This window comes from Odontesthes bonariensis, chromosome 17 (genome assembly GCF_027942865.1).
Source record: "Odontesthes bonariensis isolate fOdoBon6 chromosome 17, fOdoBon6.hap1, whole genome shotgun sequence".
NCBI lineage: Eukaryota > Metazoa > Chordata > Actinopteri > Atheriniformes > Atherinopsidae > Odontesthes > Odontesthes bonariensis.
Window position 1 is genome coordinate 4,655,146 of NC_134522.1, and position 20,932 is coordinate 4,676,077.

At 43.9% G+C, this 20,932-nt stretch overlaps 2 protein-coding genes across 9 annotated transcripts in view; both read left to right on the top strand.

Moving 5' to 3' along the window:
- The window catches only part of LOC142402499 (apoptosis-stimulating of p53 protein 1-like), a 51,936-nt gene extending 38,989 nt beyond the window's left edge, over positions 1–12,947 (top strand). For 3 of the 8 annotated variants that reach the window (XM_075488027.1, XM_075488031.1, XM_075488029.1), the window contains 11 exons: positions 1,095–1,296; positions 1,911–2,138; positions 2,245–2,454; positions 3,425–3,575; positions 4,471–4,508; positions 4,585–4,952; positions 5,725–5,862; positions 7,197–7,330; positions 8,061–8,227; positions 8,321–8,520; positions 11,048–11,813. In XM_075488027.1, coding sequence (XP_075344142.1) covers positions 1,095–1,296; positions 1,911–2,138; positions 2,245–2,454; positions 3,425–3,575; positions 4,471–4,508; positions 4,585–4,952; positions 5,725–5,862; positions 7,197–7,330; positions 8,061–8,227; positions 8,321–8,520; positions 11,048–11,089 — 1,878 coding nt within the window. In that variant the 3' untranslated portion in view covers positions 11,090–11,813. The other 5 variants (XM_075488028.1, XM_075488030.1, XR_012773379.1 and 2 more) reach the window with 4 other exon arrangements.
- Positions 12,948–13,954: 1,007 nt separating this feature from the next.
- Positions 13,955–20,444, top strand: sdsl (serine dehydratase-like). The gene is made up of 9 exons (XM_075447736.1): positions 13,955–14,086; positions 14,696–14,858; positions 14,942–14,978; positions 15,056–15,195; positions 15,302–15,390; positions 16,407–16,634; positions 16,722–16,852; positions 19,885–19,971; positions 20,106–20,444. Exons 2-9 carry the CDS (start codon positions 14,712–14,714, stop codon positions 20,207–20,209), a joined length of 963 nt encoding a protein of 320 aa, XP_075303851.1. The 5' UTR covers positions 13,955–14,086; positions 14,696–14,711; the 3' UTR covers positions 20,210–20,444.
- Positions 20,445–20,932: the final 488 nt, after the last annotated feature.

A 20,932-nucleotide genomic window follows, 5' to 3' on the forward strand; every position in this document is an offset into this window, starting at 1 on the left:
TGCGTTTAAACACTTTGGATATATTAACCTCATTAAACAGTTGTACTCAGAGATAACATCGTTATCAGAAACATGCAGATAATGTAGCGTTAGCACACCGAGAGTGAGGAGAGGACCGGTGTTGTGTTGGAAACACACCTTATCCACACAGCTGCAGGTTGATGAGTTACAGAACGGAACCGTTCAGCTAGAAAGCTTCAGCTAACAAAGTAATGTGGGAACAATAATGTTCATCTTTCAGAAAGGAGCAGCAATAACTCCTTAGAGGCTGGTGTACCTCATCTTTATTAGCTAAGCTGTTAGCGTTAGCTGCTGCTAAAGGAGAAAATAACAGCAATAACTCCTTAGAAGCTGGTGTATGTCACCTTCATTAGCTAAGCTGTTAGCGTTAGCTGCTGCTAAAGGAGAAAATAACAGCAATAACTCCTCAGAAGCTGGTGTACGTCACCTTCATTAGCTAAGCTGTTAGCGTTAGCTGCTGCTAAAGGAGAAAATAAATCAATAAATAAACCATGAGGAGTTATTTCTCAGATGCTTCCATTTCCCTGCTCTGAAGTTCAGGCTCAGAGTTGGAACTGATCCCTCTTTGTGGCTCAGCTTCTTCAGTCCAGCGTTGAACTGGACCAAGTTGTTAAAACAGTGGGATGAAAAGTGGCTGCTGCACATCCACAGTCTTTAGCTAACTCTGCTGGAACATTAGCCTCAGATAGAGTTTATCCACTGGGCTCTGATATCCTCTGAGGCTGCTGCTGGATGGAAGATGCATGCTCCTCAGGGCAGCTGACAGCAGAACATTTCCACCAGAAGCTGGCTTCATCCGTCCAGCAGGGGGGATGGGAGTAGGCGGGGCTTAGCAGAGGAGGCGGAGCCAACTTAAGGAGTGACGTACTTTAGAAATGAAAATCAGAACTGCTCGTTAGATGAGGAACTAATGATTTAGGAGTTTTACACCTGCTGGTGACTTCAGACGCCCTGATATCTGCTCCCAGGAACAGGAAGAAGGGATTATGTCATTTTAAGATATTCCACAAAATCTCATTTGAGTGCCCTCATGGAGGTTTTGGTGCAAACATCTGATTATGTCTCCTTTCCAGCAGCTTCCCTCTGGTTATGGCACCTACCCCAGCGCCAACCACCAGGCGGCGGGGCATCACTGCGCCACAAGCTCGCTGCCCCGTTCTGCCCCTGGTACCCTCGGCTGGCCCCGATCCAACACCACCAGCGCCACCTCCTCAGCATCCTCCACTTCACAGCAGATACAGCAGCGTATTTCTATGCCTCCTAATTCAACCCAAGGTGAAGTTTTTGCTCGATTTATTCTCTCTGATCAGATGAAATGAAAGCTGACCTTTTTAAAATAAATAAAATCAAATCAAATGTATTTTTATAGCACATTTCATGTACAAAACAATTCAAAGTGCTTCAAAGAGAAACATAATAATAGAGAAACAACAACATAAAGTTGTGTATCGTCTGCATAACTGTGATAATTGATGTTAAAGTTCTGTAATATCTGACCCAAAGGGAGCATATACAAGTTAAACAGAAGAGGTCCAAGAATTGACCCCTGGGGGACTCCACAAGTCATGGCCACTCGCTCAGATTCATGAGAACAGAAATGTTTTTAACCTGGATTTAAAAATGTCTCCATTTGGTGAAAGTTTAATCTCCACTGGCAGTTTGTTCCACTTGTTTGCAGCATAACAGCTAAATGCTGCTTCTCCATGTTTAGTCTGGACTCTGGACTGGACCAGCTGACCTGAGTCCTTGGATCTAAGAGCTCTGCTGGGTTTATATTCTCTGAACAGATCCCAGATGCATTCTGGGCCTGAACCGTTCTGGGATTTGTAAATAATATAATAAATTTGTATTAAAAATAACCGTGTCATCGTTTCTGTCTCTGGCGTTAGGTTCTGCCACCTCCGCCCAGCCCTCCCCTCTGTCCCCACAAACGGAGCGCACAGACCCCCCTCCGGCGGTGGCCGTGCGCCCCTACGTCCCGGACCACCCGTCCAGGCCACAGTCCCCCAGAAAAGGCCCCGCCACAATGAACAGCAGCTCCATCTACAGCATGTACCTCCAACAGCCTCAGGCCAAGAACTACGGATCTCTCAGCAACAGGACTGCCGTCAAAGCAGGTCGGAAATGTAGTTCTGGTCTACATGCTGTTTATTTCTGATTATTCATTGTTTTAATCGGGTCATAGAGACCAAACTAACTATAAATGCCTTTTTTCTCTCGCAGTTTACGGTAAACCCATCCTCCCCACCTCCTCTTCTTCTCCTTCCCCCGTCCCTTTCCTCCAAGGAGGAATGAAGACGGCAGGGGAGGATGTTACGGATAAAGATGGAGGAAAAGGAGGAGGAGGAGAAAGCAGTGATGGGCAAATCCTTCCTCCGCCGAGCGTAGACAACATCCCTCGTCCTCTAAGTCCCACTAAGCTCACCCCCGTGGGTAGGTACCAGAGGATTAAAGTGGTCTCCACAAATAAATGTGATGCCTGCTTTGCTTTATAATATGTGATATTAACTTAAAGCAGCAGCTTAAACGACTGAGAACACAATTCAAATGGAGATAACCAGAGAGTTAATATGTATTTTAAACCATAAAAGTGTTTAAATTCTTCATGAAAGATGTTATTAATGCTCTGATGTGTTGCAAAGCACTTCAGAAAATTACGTTTTGGCTCCAAACAGAACATAAACAGTGAGTGAAGTTTGTAATAAAGCAAATTAAAAACAACAAAATGGGTGGTTCACATACTTCAGATTCATTTTTATTATTATTCAGAAAACCAGCTCAGATATGCAGAATAAAAAACAAAAATAAAACCACATCGACAACAAGAAACCAGTCGCAAAGATGAATAAAAGTAATAGAGCTGTAAAGATGAATGGATCTTTCTGGCTGTTTAAACAGTAAATCTACAGAAGTTAACAGTAAATCTACAGAAGTCAACATTAAATCTACAGAAGTTAACATTAAATCTACAGAAGTTAACAGTAAATCTACAGAAGTTAACAGTAAATCTACAGAAGTTAACAGTAAATCTACAGAAGTTAACAGTAAATCTACAGAAGTCAGCAGTAAATCTACAGAAGTTAACAGTAAATCTACAGAAGTTAACAGTAAATCTACAGAAGTTAACAGTAAATCTACAGAAGTTAACAGTAAATCTACAGAAGTTAACAGTAAATCTACAGAAGTTAACAGTAAATCTACAGAAGTTAACAGTAAATCTACAGAAGTCAGCAGTAAATCTACAGAAGTTAACAGTAAATCTACAGAAGTTAACAGTAAATCTACAGAAGTTAACATTAAATCTACAGAAGTCAGCAGTAAATCTACAGAAGTTCACAGTCTGAAGGCGACCGGAGAGAAAAACCTGCATCTCAGACTCTGTAAACATCCTGAATCCCCACAGCTCATTCTCAGCTGCGATACCAGAGTGACGCTGACCTGGAAGTTCTGCGCCGGCGCCTCAGCAACGCGCCCCGACCGCTGAAGAAGCGGAGCTCCATCACCGAACCTGAGGGCCCCCAGGGGCCGAACATCCAGAAACTGCTGTACCAGAGGTCAGTGACGCTGAAAACAGAGAAACAAATCATTGAGCTGAGAAAAAAGCTGAATTAAGTTCATTTGTAAACTGTCGTGGCCAATTAATTCCAATACAATCATAATCCAATCAGCACAGAAGTCTGGGCCTATAGCAGCTTTACTATGGGATGTTTCAAGGTCAGCTGAGCCATCCCTAACTATAAGCTTTATCAGAAAGGAAAGTTTTAAGCCTGGTCTTAAAGGTAGAGAGGGTGTCTGCTTCCTGAAGCCAAACTGGCAGCTGGTTCGTCAGAGAGGGGCCTGATAACTGAAGGCTCTGGCTCCCAAACTGGCAGCTGGTCCCACAGAGAGGGGCCTGATAACTGAAGGCTCTGCCTCCCAAACTGGCAGCTGGTCCCACAGAGAGGGGCCTGATAACTGAAGGCTCTGCCTCCCAAACTGGCAGCTGGTTCCACAGAGAGGGGCCTGATAACTGAAGGCTCTGCCTCCCAAACTGGCAGCTGGTTCCACAGAGAGGGGCCTGATAACTGAAGGCTCTGCCTCCCAAACTGGCAGCTGGTTCGTCAGAGAGGAGCTTGATAACTGAAGGCTCTGCCTCCCAAACTGGCAGCTGGTTCCACAGAGAGGGGCCTGATAACTGAAGGCTCTGCCTCCCAAACTGGCAGCTGGTTCGTCAGAGAGGGGCCTGATAACTGAAGGCTCTGCCTCCCAAACTGGCAGCTGGTTCCACAGAGAGGGGCCTGATAACTGAAGGCTCTGCCTCCCAAACTGGCAGCTGGTTCCACAGAGAGGGGCCTGATAACTGAAGGCTCTGTTTTAAGATGTGATGGAGCTCGGTCATTCAGAGCTTTATATGTGAGGATATGTGCATGGAGCCGTTTCTCAGAAGCTCATTTTTGTTTTTACTTTCAGGTTCAACACGTTGGCAGGAGGCATGGAGGGCAGTTCAGGTAAATATAGGATATTTTAAGTCCGGTTAGCTTAAAATGATGATGCAGTCATTTAAGTTCGCCCCCTTTGTTCCAGGCAACACCTTCTACCAGCCTGACTGCCTTTTGGGAGACATGGACAACATCCATTCAGCCAATGGGAACGTAGAACCTGGCGACAAGCGCGTCGGCGTGGAAGCGGCGGAGGCTGAAGGTCAGAGCCTGAAGTCGGACCCCCGCCGGGTGTCTCCTCCCTCGGTTACAACAGAAACGTCCAAAGAGACCTCGGCAACGGCAGAAAGTAGCAAAAATGGATCTCCGCCAGCCCAGCAGAGCCCGTCACCTGCACCTGAGAGGCCAGAGGACCAGAACAACAACAACCACAGAGGATCCAGTCCTGCCAAGAACTCAGCAGGCCACGCCTCCCCTTCTCCATCGCCTCCTGCCCCGCCTTCACTGCCCAAGGTACACAAAAACACTGAGTACTCACATTAAAGGCAGCACTCGGGTGGGATATTTACCCTCAGATATTTACTAGGGCTGGGCAACGATTAAAATGTTTAATCTAATTAATCACATGATTTCCCTGATTAATCACGATTAATCGCATTTGTACGCAAAATCCCAAAATGAATCCAAAAGTAGCGTATAGCTTTTAGCATTTAGCTTTATTTTAAATGTGCTGCCATATGAATGAAAGTGCCATAACATTTGTTGTGCAAACACACTTTTAACATCAGCATCTTTCTGTAGTTTTTATGTAGAAGCCTCGCTCCACTGTCTGTTTCCTTGAATGACTTGCTGCTATCAGTTGTGTGTTTTGCCTTTAAGTGATATTTTAGACTGGAACTACTACGCTGAGAAGACAATTCAACTTGGCTGTAAATGCAGGAGTTGTTTTTTAAAATTTATTTTGAAATACGTGCTTTCATGTTGAAACAAGTAAAACAGGAAGTAGCGCCGGTTAGCTCCGTGAGCTTCTCACCTGTAGTGGTGATGTTACCTGCTAGTTTATCTTTATTTTATTCCTCCATGCTTCGTGGTGTTTGCTGTAACTGTGTGAATGTGATGCATTCAACAGACTTTTACAATATAAAACCTGCGTTAATGCGCGATAAAATATTTTATCTGCGTTAAATAATTAACAAGTTAACGCGATAATAACGAGTTAACGCGCCCAGCCCTAATATTTACCCTCAGATATTTACCCGCTGACCCTTTCGGTTTGTCTCTGCAGGCGAAGCGAACCAACCTGAAGAAGCCGTCATCAGAGCGCACGGGCCACGGCCTGAGAGTCAAGTTCAACCCTCTGGCTCTGCTGCTGGATGCTTCATTAGAGGGAGAGTTTGATCTGGTACAGAGGATCATATACGAGGTAAACTGTGTTTTTCTGTCTGTTTGAGTCAGAAGTAACAGAGTTTAACTTTCCGGGTTATAAACAACACAGACTTTTTAATTGATTTCAAATATTTAGACAGTTCTTAGTGTCTAAAACAATGTGATAATAACTAAACGTTGGTATTATAACAGGTTTTACACATTCAGTTCAATCTTAGTCTAAGTGGGCCGAGTACGGAGCCCTGAGGGACGCCAAAGTTAACTGGCTTGAATGTGACTGTTTTCATCCACCTTTATATTTGAAAGGACGTAAGTCAGGGCTCTGGTTTGGCCACATTTGGACCATTTGTAGAGGGATGCAGTTAAAACTCAAACGCTGCAGCTGGAGAGCTTTAAGGAATCGACTTAATTAAAAGTGTGTGGATTAAATACCACACACCTTTAATAAATAATAAATGAATAAATAATATTTTAATGCTGCCAGTTTGGGTGCACACTCTGAATGGGGGAAAGAACCCGTTTAATAATGCAGCAGAATTACATTTTAACCCCCCCACATGCAGACTGTCTCATCAGATCAGCCATTATCGAGAAGATATTGATGTTTTTCAGCACCTTCGCTGAGATTCATCCTTGTTGTGCGGCTGTGTCGGGGGAGAATGTTCCAGCAGCACGGAGACATCAAAGCCTTAAATCTTTAGTTTTCCCACTGGACCAAAGTTCTTTCTGACTTTCCATATTTTCAAAGAGATGCTTCATAAGTGGAACAAGCCCAGTCTGACGGTATCACACCCCGGAGGTAGAAACGAGTCCAGAGCTTCAGACCTGTTAGAAAAATGCTCGTTTTGCACGTGTTCTGCTCTCTGGTTTAAGCATCAGCAGTTTCTGAAAGCCGATGTAGTGGCCATTTGTCCATTAAAAAAAACTAATTAAACTGAAATCAAACAAAATCAAAAGGCCACTGATGCACCATGGGGGATGTGGTTTAACGCAGGCAAAATAAGATGAATGTCCAAAATGAATTCTCGTGTTTTCTGATGATTTATTTCAAAACAATAAAACAAACAAAAGAACAAATAAACCTGCTGCTCTCTACTTTTCCCTGGTAAAAAAAAAAAACATCAGCCCACCCAGGTGCATGCTGGGACTCCAGGTGCCCAGTGTGACCCAATTACCAAAAATATTCTAAACAAATAACTAACAAGGAATCTAATCTAAATAAAGCATTGAAATGAATCAAATAAAGTTACTCATAATTAGCTAATTAAATTTACAACTAGAACCAAAAAACTAAAAACTAACCTCATAAATAGCTCCTACAGCCGATACTGAGCTGCCGACATTCATGACAGAAAATCTCCGTCTTTAAAGGTGGAAAACCCCAGCATGCCGAACGATGAAGGCATAACTCCTCTTCACAATGCCGTCTGCGCCGGGCATCACCATATCGTGAAGTTCCTGCTGGACTTTGGAGTCAACGTGAACGCCGCCGACAGTGACGGATGGTCAGTATGAGGCGTGCAGTATTCCAGACTGAGCTCAGCAGCGATAACTGACACGTTTGATTCATTTTTATTTTTTAATTTTTTTATTTTTTATTTTTGTTTGTTTGTTTTTTTAATTTTTAACTTTTTTTTTTTATTGACATTCAGAAACAAACATTCACATCCGGTACATGTGCATACCTCTTGTATCTCTTGTCCTTCCTAAATGTCAAAGTGGTATTTTTGTTTTATTTCTAAACGATGAAAATGGAACCAAACAACAACAAAAAACACAACATTATGTACAGAGTGGGGGAGTGATCCTTTTTTATAAGGCATAGTTACTGATTTGTAAAAATAAAATCAGGCCTATGGGGCGTGACATAGTTGACCCAGTTTTCCCAATATGAGGCGAATTGCTCCAGTTTAAGATTAACAAATGCTGTTATTCTCTCCATTTTATATATGTCCATTGTGATGTCCATCCATATGTTGACAGTTGGGCTCTCTTGTGATGTTTGATTAATTTTTTGAGGCTCTGTGTTCGCTCGTTGACGGATTTCATGTTTTTTTAAATTATTTTTATTTTTCATTTTATTTTTTTTACCTTTTTTTTCTATGATGGATTTCATGTTTTTTAAATTTTTATTTATTTATTTATTTTTACATCCTTTTTTTTTTTGACGGATTTCATGTTTACTGGGGCTGTGATTTCTGGTCTGAGCCGCTTTGTTCCTTCTTTCTCTCGCAGGACTCCTCTACACTGCGCAGCCTCGTGCAACAGCGTCCACCTCTGTAAGATGCTGGTGGAGTCCGGGGCGGCCATCTTCGCCACGACCATCAGCGACGTTGAAACTGCGGCAGACAAATGCGAAGAGATGGAGGAGGGCTACACGCAGTGTTCCCAGTTCCTGTACGGTAGGTTTTATGCAGGCGCTCCACTCGGTTTAACGCATTCTGCATCCCGATGGCGTGTTTCTGTCTAACGTCGGTGCTGCGTGTCTCTGGCAGGCGTGCAGGAGAAGCTGGGTGTGATGAACAAAGGTTTGGTCTACGCTCTGTGGGACTACGCCGCCCAGCAGGCGGATGAGCTCTCCTTCGGCGAGGGCGACGCCCTCAGCGTGCTGCGGCGCCGAGACGACACCGAGACAGAGTGGTGGTGGGCGCGGCACAACGACCGCGAGGGGTACATACCCAGAAACCTGCTGGGGGTGAGAAAACGCACCAAACGGCAGCGCTCGCCTGTAAACGCTCACAGGGAGGAAATAAAGACACTTCAGGCCCACCGACAGCAGCACAACGACGGTTTCACCGGTTAAAACGCTGCTTTTTAACATAAGTAACACAATACAGCCCAAAACTTATTAATTAATAATTAATTAATTAATCAGGTTGAATACCAAATGATAAAAGTGATGCACAACAGAACATGGAAAACATATCAGATGTTCAAACAGAATCAGATCTGTTTTAGCTGCCTGAGGAAATCCAGGCCTGAAGGTCACAGAGATCCAGCCCCGAAGGTCACAGAGATCCAGGCCTGAAGGTCACCGAGATCCAGGCCCGAAGGTCACCGAGATCCAGGCTCGAAGGTCACTGAGATCCAGGCCCGAAGGTCACAGAGATCCAGGCCCGAAGGTCACAGAGATCCAGGCCTGAAGGTCACAAAGATCCAGGCCCGAAGGTCACAGAGATCCAGGCCCGAAGGTCACAGAGATCCAGGCCCGAAGGTCACAGAGATCCAGGCCTGAAGGTCACAAAGATCCAGGCCCGAAGGTCACCGAGATCCAGGCCCGAAGGTCACCGAGATCCAGGCCCGAAGGTCACAGAGATCCAGGCCCGAAGGTCACCGAGATCCAGGCTCGAAGGTCACCGAGATCCAGGCTCGAAGGTCACCGAGATCCATGCCCGAAGGTCACAGAGATCCAGGCCCGAAGGTCACAGAGATCTAGGCCCAAAGGTCACAGAGATCCAGGCCTGAAGGTCACAGAGATCCATGCCTGAAGGTCACAGAGATCCAGCCCCGAAGGTCACAGAGATCCAGGCCTGAAGGTCACCGAGATCCAGGCCCGAAGGTCACCGAGATCCAGGCTCGAAGGTCACTGAGATCCAGGCCCGAAGGTCACAGAGATCCAGGCCCGAAGGTCACAGAGATCCAGGCCTGAAGGTCACAAAGATCCAGGCCCGAAGGTCACAGAGATCCAGGCCTAAAGGTCACAGAGATCCAGGCCTGAAGGTCACAGAGATCCATGCCTGAAGGTCACAGAGATCCAGGCCCGAAGGTCACCGAGATCCAGGCCCGAAGGTCACAGAGATCCAGGCCTGAAGGTCACAGAGATCCAGGCCTGAAGGTCACAGAGATCCAGGCCTGAAGGTCACAGAGATCCAGGCCCGAAGGTCACAGAGATCCAGGCCTAAAGGTCACAGAGATCCAGGTCCGAAGGTCACAGAGATCCAGGCCTAAAGGTCACAGAGATCCAGGCCCGAAGGTCACAGAGATCCAGGCCCGAAGGTCACAGAGATCCAGGCCCGAAGGTCACAGAGATCCAGGCCCGAAGGTCACAGAGATCCAGGCCCGAAGGTCACAGAGATCCAGGCCCGAAGGTCACAGAGATCCAGGCCTGAAGGTCACAGACACAGAGTGACTTCCTTTGACTTCCGGGTCACGACCCCGGCAAAACATCTGGAGCATGCGCAGAACGCAAAGTCTAATTCGCCACGTGCTTCAGCGTCTACAAGCAGGTTTAGTTTGACTTTCAACCCAGTTATCTCAGGGTCTTAATCCGATCCGATCCAATTTCTTGTCAGATTAAAGGGATAGTTCGCCTCTTTTGACATGAAGCTGTATGACATCCCATATTAGCAACATCATTTATGAACATCTTCTTACCCCCTGCTGCGTCCTGTGAGCAGAGTTCCGTTCAACAGAGTAATACATTTGCATCACAAAATGGTTCTCCAGGAAAAAGTCAGACCTCACAATCGCTTGGCCCTATTTTCTCTCCCTTCGTATCACTACCTGCTGTGCAGACCGAAGCGCAGACCGAGCAGCAAACACCGTAACAGGCGCGGCTGTCGGCAGCAGGCAGTGATACGAAGGGAGAGAAAATAGGGCCAAGCGATTGTGGGGTCTGACTTTTTCCTGGAGAACCATTTTGTGATGCAAATGTATTACTCTGTTGAACGCATATTGTTTTGAGAAGCAAAACGCTTTATTTTTTAAGCCCCAGCCAACTAGCCGGACTACCTTCATCAACGCCAAAACGAGGCTGGAACTCTGCTCACAGGACGCAGCAGGGGGTAAGAAGATGTTCAGAAATGTTGCTGCTGATATGGGATGTTATACAGCTTCATGTCAAAAGAGGTGAACTGTCCCTTTAAGGTGTCTACATGCACTTAATAACTCAGTCTTATTGTAATTTAGCCAATAATCCGATCCTTTCGGGGGCATGTGACCCCACTAAGTTTCTCTTTTCCAACAAGAGACCCCCCCGTTAACTGTTTTTATGCGTCATTAAGTCCTTTTGATCATCATCACATCTGTAAATGAAGTTAAACTGGAAGATAACGTGTTGTTTGGTGTCTTCTTTAGTTGGTACTGAACAGTAAACATGTTTTAGTGCAAATGTCCGTTAAAGGAAAGAGAAAGCGGCTCCAGGCGGAGCCTTGGTGATGTTCAGACACCTTCAGAACCATGTTAACACGGTGTAGTGACCCTCTGTGTCCTGCTCTCTGCAGCTGTATCCGAGGATCAAACCCAGACAACGCTCACTGGCATGAAGCCCAGACCAGGAGGCTCACTCTCAGGAGGGCGCATGCACTCAGAAACAACCAGAAGAAGAAGCACGGGGCCATAAAAGAAGAAGAAGAAAAGGCGAAGATGGAGCTGGTTTTTTTCCTCTTTGGATGCAGAATATCTTTTCACCCGCCTGGATTTCCTTCCAAGTGATCATAGCTCGACATCTTCACGAGAGTTCAGCAGCATGAGAGGTGCTGAATAAAAGAAAAGCGCTAAAAAAAGCTGTAGCTTCAAGTCCAAACCTGCTTTATAGAACATAAAACCACGAGCTCGGACTCTGTAGGCTCGAATTCACATCCTCCAAAAAAAGGCTCCCGACCACTAAACGTCACTTTATTTTTGTACGATTTTCATTTGAAAATGAAAGAAAAAAGGCCCAAATTCACAGGTTAGAAGAGCAGAGAGAGAAAGATGGAGAAAGGAAAGTGAGGAGAGAACAAACAAAAGTGTTTACAAAGTGTTGGAAGTGCAACCAGAAGACCGCGGCAGCGGCAGCCGAGGTCAGCGGCGGCTTGATGTCGCATCAGAGGAATATTTTGGTTCCCAGCTGACATAAAAAAAGCATCTGGGAACCATTACGGATGTCTGAGTATTCCCTGTTTATGTCGACTCAGTTTGAGCCTCAGCTGCCGTGTTGATGGGAGAAAGGAGGTGCAAAGGAAGGAGGTGCAAAGAAAGGAGGTGCAAAGGGAGGAGGTGCAAAGGGAGGAGGTGCAAAGGGAGGAGGTGCAAAGGAAGGAGGTGCAAAGAAAGGAGGTGCAAAGGGAGGAGGTGCAAAGGGAGGAGGTGCAAAGGAAGGAGGTGCAAAGGACGGAGGTGCAAAGGAAGGAGGTGCAAAGGAGGGAGGTGCAAAGGAAAGAGGTGCAAAGGGAGGAGGTGCAAAGGAGGGAGGTGCAAAGGAAGGAGGTGCAAAGGAGGGAGGTGCAAAGGAAGGAGGTGCAAAGGAAGGAGGTGCAAAGGGAGGAGGTGCAAAGGAGGGAGGTGCAAAGGACGGAGGTGCAAAGGAAGGAGGTGCAAAGGGAGGAGGTGCAAAGGGAGGAGGTGCAAAGGAAGGAGGTGCAAAGGAGGGAGGTGCAAAGGAGGGAGGTGCAAAGGGAGGAGGTGCAAAGGAGGGAGGTGCAAAGAAAGGAGGTGCAAAGGAGGGAGGTGCAAAGGAGGGAGGTGCAAAGAAAGGAGGTGCAAAGGAGGGAGGTGCAAAGGAGGGAGGTGCAAAGAAAGGAGGTGCAAAGGAGGGAGGTGCAAAGGAGGGAGGTGCAAAGAAAGGAGGTGCAAAGGAGGGAAGCAAGTAGGTGGGAAAATGGCTCAAAGGTTAGGGTTAGATGCAGTTTAGACTAAAGATGCTGAGATGAACTCGGATTAATAGCTCGAACCAAAAGCTTGAATCTGCCGGTAAATAGATCAAATTTGCAGCTTCTGTTGCTTCTCGTTCTTTATTTTTGACCACTTTAAACTGTGTCTTAAGAAGTGAACTCGTCCCCATTTCCACGTTTTTACGGGGCTGAAGAGTGAGAAAAGTTTTCTCCTTCAGTAGTTTTACGAGTTGTTTTATTCCCTTTTTCTTTTGGTTTAATTTAAAACAAAGTATTGTTTTCTTTTACTACTGTCACACGCCTCTTTTGTTTCTCTCGGTCAGTGCTGCCACCTAGTGTTCAGGGAGGGTTTGGCACTCCATAAACATGATTTCCTTGGACCTGCGCTGTGTAAAATATGATGCAAAAAGCTGAGGGATGTTTGATGCGAGAGAGGAGTACATACCATTACTTTGTGTATATGCAACCTGTAAGTATACAGCTAATGTACAATAATAATAATAAAGTATAATCCCTGCAGAGAATGAAAGCTGCGTCCGTGACTCATTCAGACAAAACGAATATGTCAGTTTATCCTGCAACAACTTAACCAAAACACTGGATAAATAACAAATATTACATGTTTAAGTGGTAAGATTTTACTGCATTTACAGTAAAAAAAAACATGTACATGACAAGTCTTTTCTTTTATTCATTGATGCAGATGATTCACTGCAAATGTGGGACTAACAGAACCCAAAACTGTTTTAAATCACTGACATTTATTTAAAGAAACAGATCTTAATCAATTTAAAACGACAAAAAATAACCACAATACCAAGTGATTTCAGGTGTTTCTTTAAAAATTCACACGTGAATCAATATTCTGATATTTGGAAATGTTTCTTATGACGAAAGGATGGCCCTGAAGGAAAGTTTTGGGGGGGGCGCTGAGTTGGACACACCTCTGCAGGTTCAAATATAATCCAAAAAACCCCAAAACATTCAGGGTTTCAGGTCCAAAACAAACCAATTTAGCAAGCAAAGGATGTTTTGACTGCTAAATGTAGAAACAGCTCTGAGTGACTCTTTATGCCACTAAAACAAAACATAATGATTACAATAAGCGGCCATAAGAAAGAGGGGGGAAGCCTCTTTATGAAGCAAACACGTGAGGTAATAAACTGTGGACTTTGGAGGGAAATTAAAAGTCTCATTCAAGCCTCTGGACTGACAGAAGAAGACCGAACAGGTAAGTTTGTGTCCTTTACTAATACTGATCTTTGCAGAGTCTGTGAACAAATTAAAAAAGCTAAAACATCCGGTTTTATTCAATAAGAATTGAACATTTAATATATATTAAATATGAGTTAGCATAATACAGCAAAAATATATCTAAATAAAGAAGTAACTTCAATTTGATTATTAATATTAATAACGAAATATTAGAAATATTAATAACGTTATTTGTAAAGTTATGAGTACGGTGATTATAATGTCCGTGTGAAAACAGACGTTTATTTTAAATTACCAACCGGAAGTGGTTTTGTTTTGCTAGCTTGAGTTAGCTTTTATGCTACATGCTACAACTTTACTATGAAACACTTTCAATTTAGCGGATATATCTACTACTTAAACATAATGTGATTGTGTGGTTGGAGCTCATTCAATACGACGTTTTACCCGGACGTAAGTCAACGTTTATTACATATACAAAATAAGCTCTAATAGTCCGATATTAGACCGCAGACTTTGGTTTACTGAGTCACAAACTCCGGTTGGTTTTTGTATAAATTAAGCTGAAATAGTATATTAGCAAAGAGGTTGCTTTCCGTAAAACACTTTCATGTCCACAGAAAGTTAAAAAAAAAAAAAGCAAACTCTGTTCAACGTTTCAGAAAATACAAACTTAAGTCGACAAAAATGTCTGAAAATAACCAGTTTCAATGTTTGTACGCATTTTCTGGTATTATAATTTTAACTAAGGAATAAACGCTGCTACTGATCAGTCTGGTGGGGTTTACTATGTTTCTACTAAAATTTAATGATGAGTAAACTGTAATGAATTATTCCATTTATGTTATTCAGCTTTATTTGTTCTTGTATCTTTGCCTGGCACACAGTTGTTAAGAAACACTGAAAAACACTGATTTACTTAAGTTAACAGGCAGTAAAGATAAGCATCTGGTGTCCCTTTAAATGAGGACACACTGAGAAGACTTTTACAGACTTTTACAGACTTTTCTGACCTCTCGTGGCGGACAGAGCTCATCGGTCTCACGTTTTTCTGACATCCAGTGAGATTCGTTCCACCATGGCGCAGCATTTCCACCTGAACACACCTCTGCTGGAGAGCATCGGCATGTCCAAGCGGGTGGGAACCTCCGTCTATTTGAAGATGGAGAACTCACAGCCCTCCGGTTCCTTCAAGATCCGTGGGATCGGACACCTCTGCCAGCAGGTGGGAACCCTCGAACCCTCTCACGATGCTCATAAACACCCCCTCAGACCCGTGAAATCAGACTGTTTGATGTGTCATTGCAGCTCGTCACACAGTCCAAAGGAGTCGTGTGCTCTTCAGGTGATGTCCGCATGATCCCGCAGCTTATTCTCTCTGCTTTAGTTTTGTTTTTTGCTTTAATCCGGACTCTTTTACAGGTGGGAATGCAGGTATGGCTGCGGCTTATGTGGCCAGAAAAATGGGGGTTCCCGCCACGATTATAGTTCCCTCCTCTACGCCTCAGCTGGTGGTGCAGAGGCTGCAGGATCAGGGAGCTGCTGTCAGGATTGTAGGGAAGGTAAGTTATACTTATAGGCATCTTTTTATATATATATATATATATATATATTTATTTATTTATTTAGTAGTTTTCAGTCTTTAACCTTTAAGTCTCTTCTTCTCAGGTTTGGGACGATGCCAACGCTGAGGCTCTCCGACTGGCAGAAACTGAGGGGCTTACCTTTGTTCCTCCATTCGATCACCCCCTGCTGTGGTAGGAACTTCCTACCGCTTCTTCCTGATGGATTATCTCTGACACCTGGTGGTATTTTTTGATCAATTCTGGCTGCATCTTTTTTTTTTTTTTTTTTACTTTTTTTTATTTGAGAGAATGAGCATTGGTCAAAGTTATCCAACATACATATATTTCTTAACAACAAAGCCAATACATGTTCAATTAAGACCATATTTACCTTAATACTGGGATGAGCTGAAGCTGGCGTGCATGTCCTCGACTTTCTTCATGTTGTATTTGTAGTTTGTTGTTTTAATCATAGTGAGACATTAAGGATGAGCATGGTTTTTGTGCTGGTTTTTGTCCTTTTTTAATCAAAAACCGATCTATTGTGCCTGCATCTCGCGCTGGCTAAAGGAGCTAGCGTGCTCTGCGGTCAAGTTTTGACGGTGGTTTAAGCGGGCTGCGTTGCCAGGTTTAACATTTCCCCCTTTAGGAAACACCATTAAGCCTTAATTAATACTTAATAAAAATACTTAATACTACAAAAACGCAAACTTAATAAAAATACTTAATACTGTGCAGTATTCGCTGTGTGTTATTTGAAAAAAATATTGTTATCGTTAGCATATTGTTATAAGCTACTATGCTAGTGCGAGCCGCCGATTAGAGCTTGAGGAGCCGCACAGTGAGTATCTCTGGTATAGATCTTAGAGAGTCTGACTTTACTGTACGGATGGATATGATGGAGAACCTTGAACTGAATTAAGCCAAGGCGAGCACATGAGGTTGACCCATTTACTCTCTATAATGCACCATCCCAGGTTGCATCAGAGATATCTATTCCAAGTTCTCCTCCCCAATCTGCTCTGATCCTGTCAAGTGTCACTTTGTTAAGTGATGTGATGCTATTATACATTATTTGAGACCTCTATGGTGCGTGGGAATTTGCTGAATGATATCTATTCCTTTTTTCGGAGGTAAGTTGGGGAAACGTGGGCTAATGGTACGAACAAACTGTTAGAGCGCTGTAAATTCTTTGACCACATGTGCAGGGAAGGCCACGCCAGCGTGATGGCGGAGGTGGCGGCCTCTCTGGGCGTGAAGCCCGGCGCCGTGCTGCTGTCGGTGGGCGGAGGAGGCCTGCTGTGTGGCGTCGTCCAGGGCCTGAAGGACCTGGGCTGGATGGACGTGCCCGTGGTCGCCATGGAGACGGTGGGGGCAGACTGCCTCAACGCCGCCGTGAAGGCCGGGAAGGTGGTCACTTTGGATGACATCACCAGGTTAGACGCTGTTGAATAAGTTTCAGTGTTTTCCACGTCTGCGACGCGTCCGCTGAAGGCCTCGTCTGTCTGACCCCCCCCCCACAGCGAGGCCAAATGTCTCGGAGCGAAGACGGTTTGCAAGCAAGCCTTCGAGTACAGCCGGAGCAGCGAGCTGACGGTCGTCTCCGAGCTGGTGACCGACCAGCAGGCTCTGCACGCCGTCCAAACGTTCCTCGGTCAGTTTGTTTGTTTCCTTTAATCCCTGATAGGAAACATTTTTCTCCACTTGGTGTGAACTCCTCTAATTTCACACTGGAAATAGTGATACTCATCATATTTGGTCCAGTTGTGCATTTTTGACTATTTTTTCGAATTTCAAACACACATCATATACAATGCAATTTTTTATTGTGTAGAAAAAAAACTCCTTAATTTCTGAAAAGGGACAGTTTGTCCCCTTTTAAAACGACCTAAAAACATCATATATTAATTTTTTTTCATAGATCTTTTATTCCACTTCAGTTCTGATCATAACCACCAAGTTTTCAATTATTTTCAAAAAAATTAACCCTTTAGATGCCAATTTGAACTTTTTAGTCCAAATTTGAAGCCTTTAGGTGCCAGTATTTTCAAAATATGGAATGCAAAGTGGAATTATTGAGTAGGGATAATTATGGTCTGGGATATGTCAATGATTAGCAACAACATTGATTTTTATGGATTTTTAATTTTGTTGTTATGTCTGATTTAAAAAAAAAAAGAAAAATTTCTGAAAAGGGCCATTTTTGTTCCCTTCTAAAATGATCCCCCAAATACCATATGTTAATATTTTTTTCCCAGAAATCTTTTCTTCCACTTCAGTTCTGATCATAACCACCAAGTTTTCAATTATTTTCAAAAAATTATCCCTTTAAATACCAGTGTATATGAGGTAAACACCAATTTCTGTTAAAAAACACACACTAAAACTGCTGTATTTTCAATATATGCAATGCAAAGTGAAATATTCTATGGGGGATTATTAGGTCTGGGTTATGTCATTGATGAGCTACATCAGTTTTTACAGCTTTTTAGTTTTTCTGCAATGGCAGATTACAGAAACGGCTCCCATTCTGCAAACATTCATTTTAGATGTTTGTTTGCTCTCTAAAAGTGTCGTACTGAGTCAGGTGTGGCGTGCAGCAGCCCAGGAACACGCCTCCACGTGGCAGTTTGACCTCTTTTACACCCCAGGGTCAGATTCTGCTGATCTGTCCTTCTGTTAGTTTGTTAATGTGGGCGACACGGCTCTTTGTTCCTGTTTTATTAGCTACATCTGTGGCAGATTTACGGCTACTTTCACTGAAGTTAAAGATCTTAATTGTTCTTCCTCAGCAGGCAGCGTGTTGACATCAGTTTTTAATCCTTAAACTTTGGGTTTCTAACCTTTTCTGTGGTTTCATTATTTCTTTTTTCTTTGATTTACTCTCTGTTTTGTCTATTTTTTCCTCGTCTCTTTGGCTGTGTTCGTAACCACATTCTTAACATAACTCAAAAAGTTTGAGTCAGCGAGAAGTTCCCGGATGCATACTAGATTCTCTGAAATGTTGGGTATGCATCATGAGGTTACTACTCATACTCAAACTACCCAAGATGCAACGTAACGTGACGTCGCCGATCGTCATTTCCTGTCAAAACGGCAGTTTCAAGCTAGCTACAACGAGGGTAGGTTCACTTCCTGTTTTCAAAACAAAAGCACCAATTGTATGGTAATGGCTTTCCCTATGATAAAAGGCAACGGGTATTTTATTTTGTGAAAATAACCATAAGTGCGTTACTCACTGCGGCTAGCTTTAGTAGCGCCGAATTCGTGGGAACAAAATTGTAAACAGCCGGTATTTTGTCAGGTTTTCAACACGTTGGGGATCTAAACGACTACTTTCTCACCTGAAAATGTTTCAAATGTTGCTAAAGATTACAGAGTTTAGAGCTTAAGGGAAATCAGCTTCAGGCCGGCTGATTTCGGCTCGGGCAGGAGCGAAATGCATTGTGGGTAAATGCTATGCATACTGTCTGATCGATGAGTATGCAGTATGTAGTATGGAAGTATGTAGTGTGCGGTTTCGAACACAGCCTGGGTCTTTTCTCTGGTTTAATCGTGTCCTCAGGAGATATTTTCCGTCCCTCGTTAGCTCTGACGTCCTCGGCTGCCTCGGTCTTTTTCGCTGGTCGTCAGTCGGTCGCAGCTCTGTCTTCAAGCTCCATCATCAGTAGTGTTCCTCGCTTTTTTTGTTGGTTCAGCTGCGTTTTTGGTTTGTTTTTAAATGATAATACCATCAGTTTCTGCTACCTTTCACGGTTTAACCTTTAAGTGTCCACAACTTTGAATTCTGAGTAAAATATGTGCATTTAAAGTCTTTTCAAAGTATCTAAAGTAAGTAAAAGTTTTACTTTAAGATCATTTTATTTGTCGTGTTAAGTTAATAACTCAACAAAATATGTAAAGTATAGATGGGAGAAGGAATTAAAGATGGTAATCGTGGTTGATGAATCACAGGATGTTGTCCGTAGCATCAAATAACTGAATAAATGTATCAGTGGAGACAGTAAAAATGGAAAAAATGACCTTTTTAAAGGCACAATGTGCGATTTTTATGTCATGAGGTGGCGATATAGAGTAAAATCACCTCCGTTCAACCCCAGGCAGTAGAAGAAATCGCTGGTCTGGCGCTGGCCCCGCCCCCGCCGGCCCACCCCACTCACTCCTCCTCAGAGCAGGTGCTAGTGGCTTCAGAGAGGCTAACGAGATGGCAGATGCTAGCGGAAAATCCGAAAGAAGTTTGTCTAAAAGAATATCAGACAAAAAAAGGGGGCAAGCCCGCGTTAATATAGGGAATGCTTTCATCAGATGGAGGCAACTAATGGAGACCATGGAAATGCGCTTTGACCAGCGATTTCTTCTCCTGCCTGGAGTTGAACGGAGGTTGATTTTACTCTATATCGCCACCTCCTGGCCAGAAAAACTGCCGGTCCGGCGCTATCAGTTTAGCCTGCTAATTCTGCAGTAAAACTCAGCTATGCTGCGTATAAACTTTGTTTAGGACATGCCAGTAGGATTATTTCTGCACACTCTTATGGTATGTATAGGTGTTTTTTGTATGCAAAACACTTCAAAATGACATAAAAATCGCACATTGTGCCTTTAAACCTAAAGATGGACGTTTCTGTGTGTTTTCAGCTGACACATTAGTGTCTGAGTAAATCTACATGTTTGCTGGTTGCTTTGTAGATGAGGAGCGTGTGTTGGTGGAGATGGCGTGCGGAGCGGCGTTGGCAGCCGTCTACAGCGGACTTATACGCAGATTACAGGACGAAGGTAACTCATCTTCATCACCTGTTTGAATATTCCTCAACTCACTCGAGTCCAAATCAAAGTCTGCGACAGAGTATCTGCGACTTAGTTTGAATGTATCTGCAGAAGTTTCATCTTTGCTTCCACTCTTCTCTCAGGCCGCCTGCCGCCTCTCCGGGGCCCCCTGGTGGTGGTCGTGTGCGGCGGCAGCAGCATCGACATGCAGCAGCTGAGCGGCCTCAGACACAAACTGCAGACATAAACCCCCCCCTGTGTGAGTGCAGGTGTGTAGAGGCATGAAATTAACTCCCTGAATCGTGAGTCGGGCCTTGAATCAGGAAAAGTAGAAGAAATGCTCAATTTTACTGGGAAATTCAGCAAAAGAGTCTCATTTTGTGACATTTCAGTATCCGTTATCCTAATTTATCAGTGTGATTTATGATTAAGTTTAACCTTTAAATGTAATAAAAATGTTTGAGAAAGTCTAAATAAATGTATGCAAGTATAAACTGAGTCATTTAAAGTTTCTGTTCAGCAGTTTTTCCACACGGTGGCGCCACAGTTCACCGTTCAAACGTAAGTCCAGAGTCGGATGGTTAAAGGGACAAAACTTTCTGTTCCTGTGAGGACTCCAAGCCAAAATATTTCTGCATTTTAGGCAGAAAATATGTTCAAAATGAACACGAAAGAGCAAACTGCTGAAATTTAACATTACTTTGTCCTTCCTGAAGGTCAGATTTCACCACCAGTTTGTTCCTGGGAGCAGATATCAGGGCGTCTGAGGTCACCAGCAGGTGCAAAACTTTGGTTAAAGTTCCTCATCTAACGAGCCGTTCTGATTTTCATTTCTAAAGTACGTCGCTCCTTAAGTTGGCTCCGCCTCCTCTGTTAAGCCCCGCCCACTCCCATCCCCCCTGCTGGACGGATGAAGCCAGCTTCTGGTGGAAATGTTCTGCTGTCAGATGCACTGAGGAGCATGTATCTT

Coding starts and splice junctions, on each gene's coding strand:
- sdsl (XM_075447736.1), top strand. CDS start 14,712: ATGGCGCAGCATTTCCACCTGAACACACCTCTGCTGGAGAGCATCGGC. Junction 14,979..15,055: donor AGGAGTCGTGTGCTCTTCAG/GTGATGTCCGCA, acceptor ACTCTTTTACAG/GTGGGAATGCAGGTATGGCT. Junction 16,853..19,884: donor CGCCGTCCAAACGTTCCTCG/GTCAGTTTGTTT, acceptor GTTGCTTTGTAG/ATGAGGAGCGTGTGTTGGTG.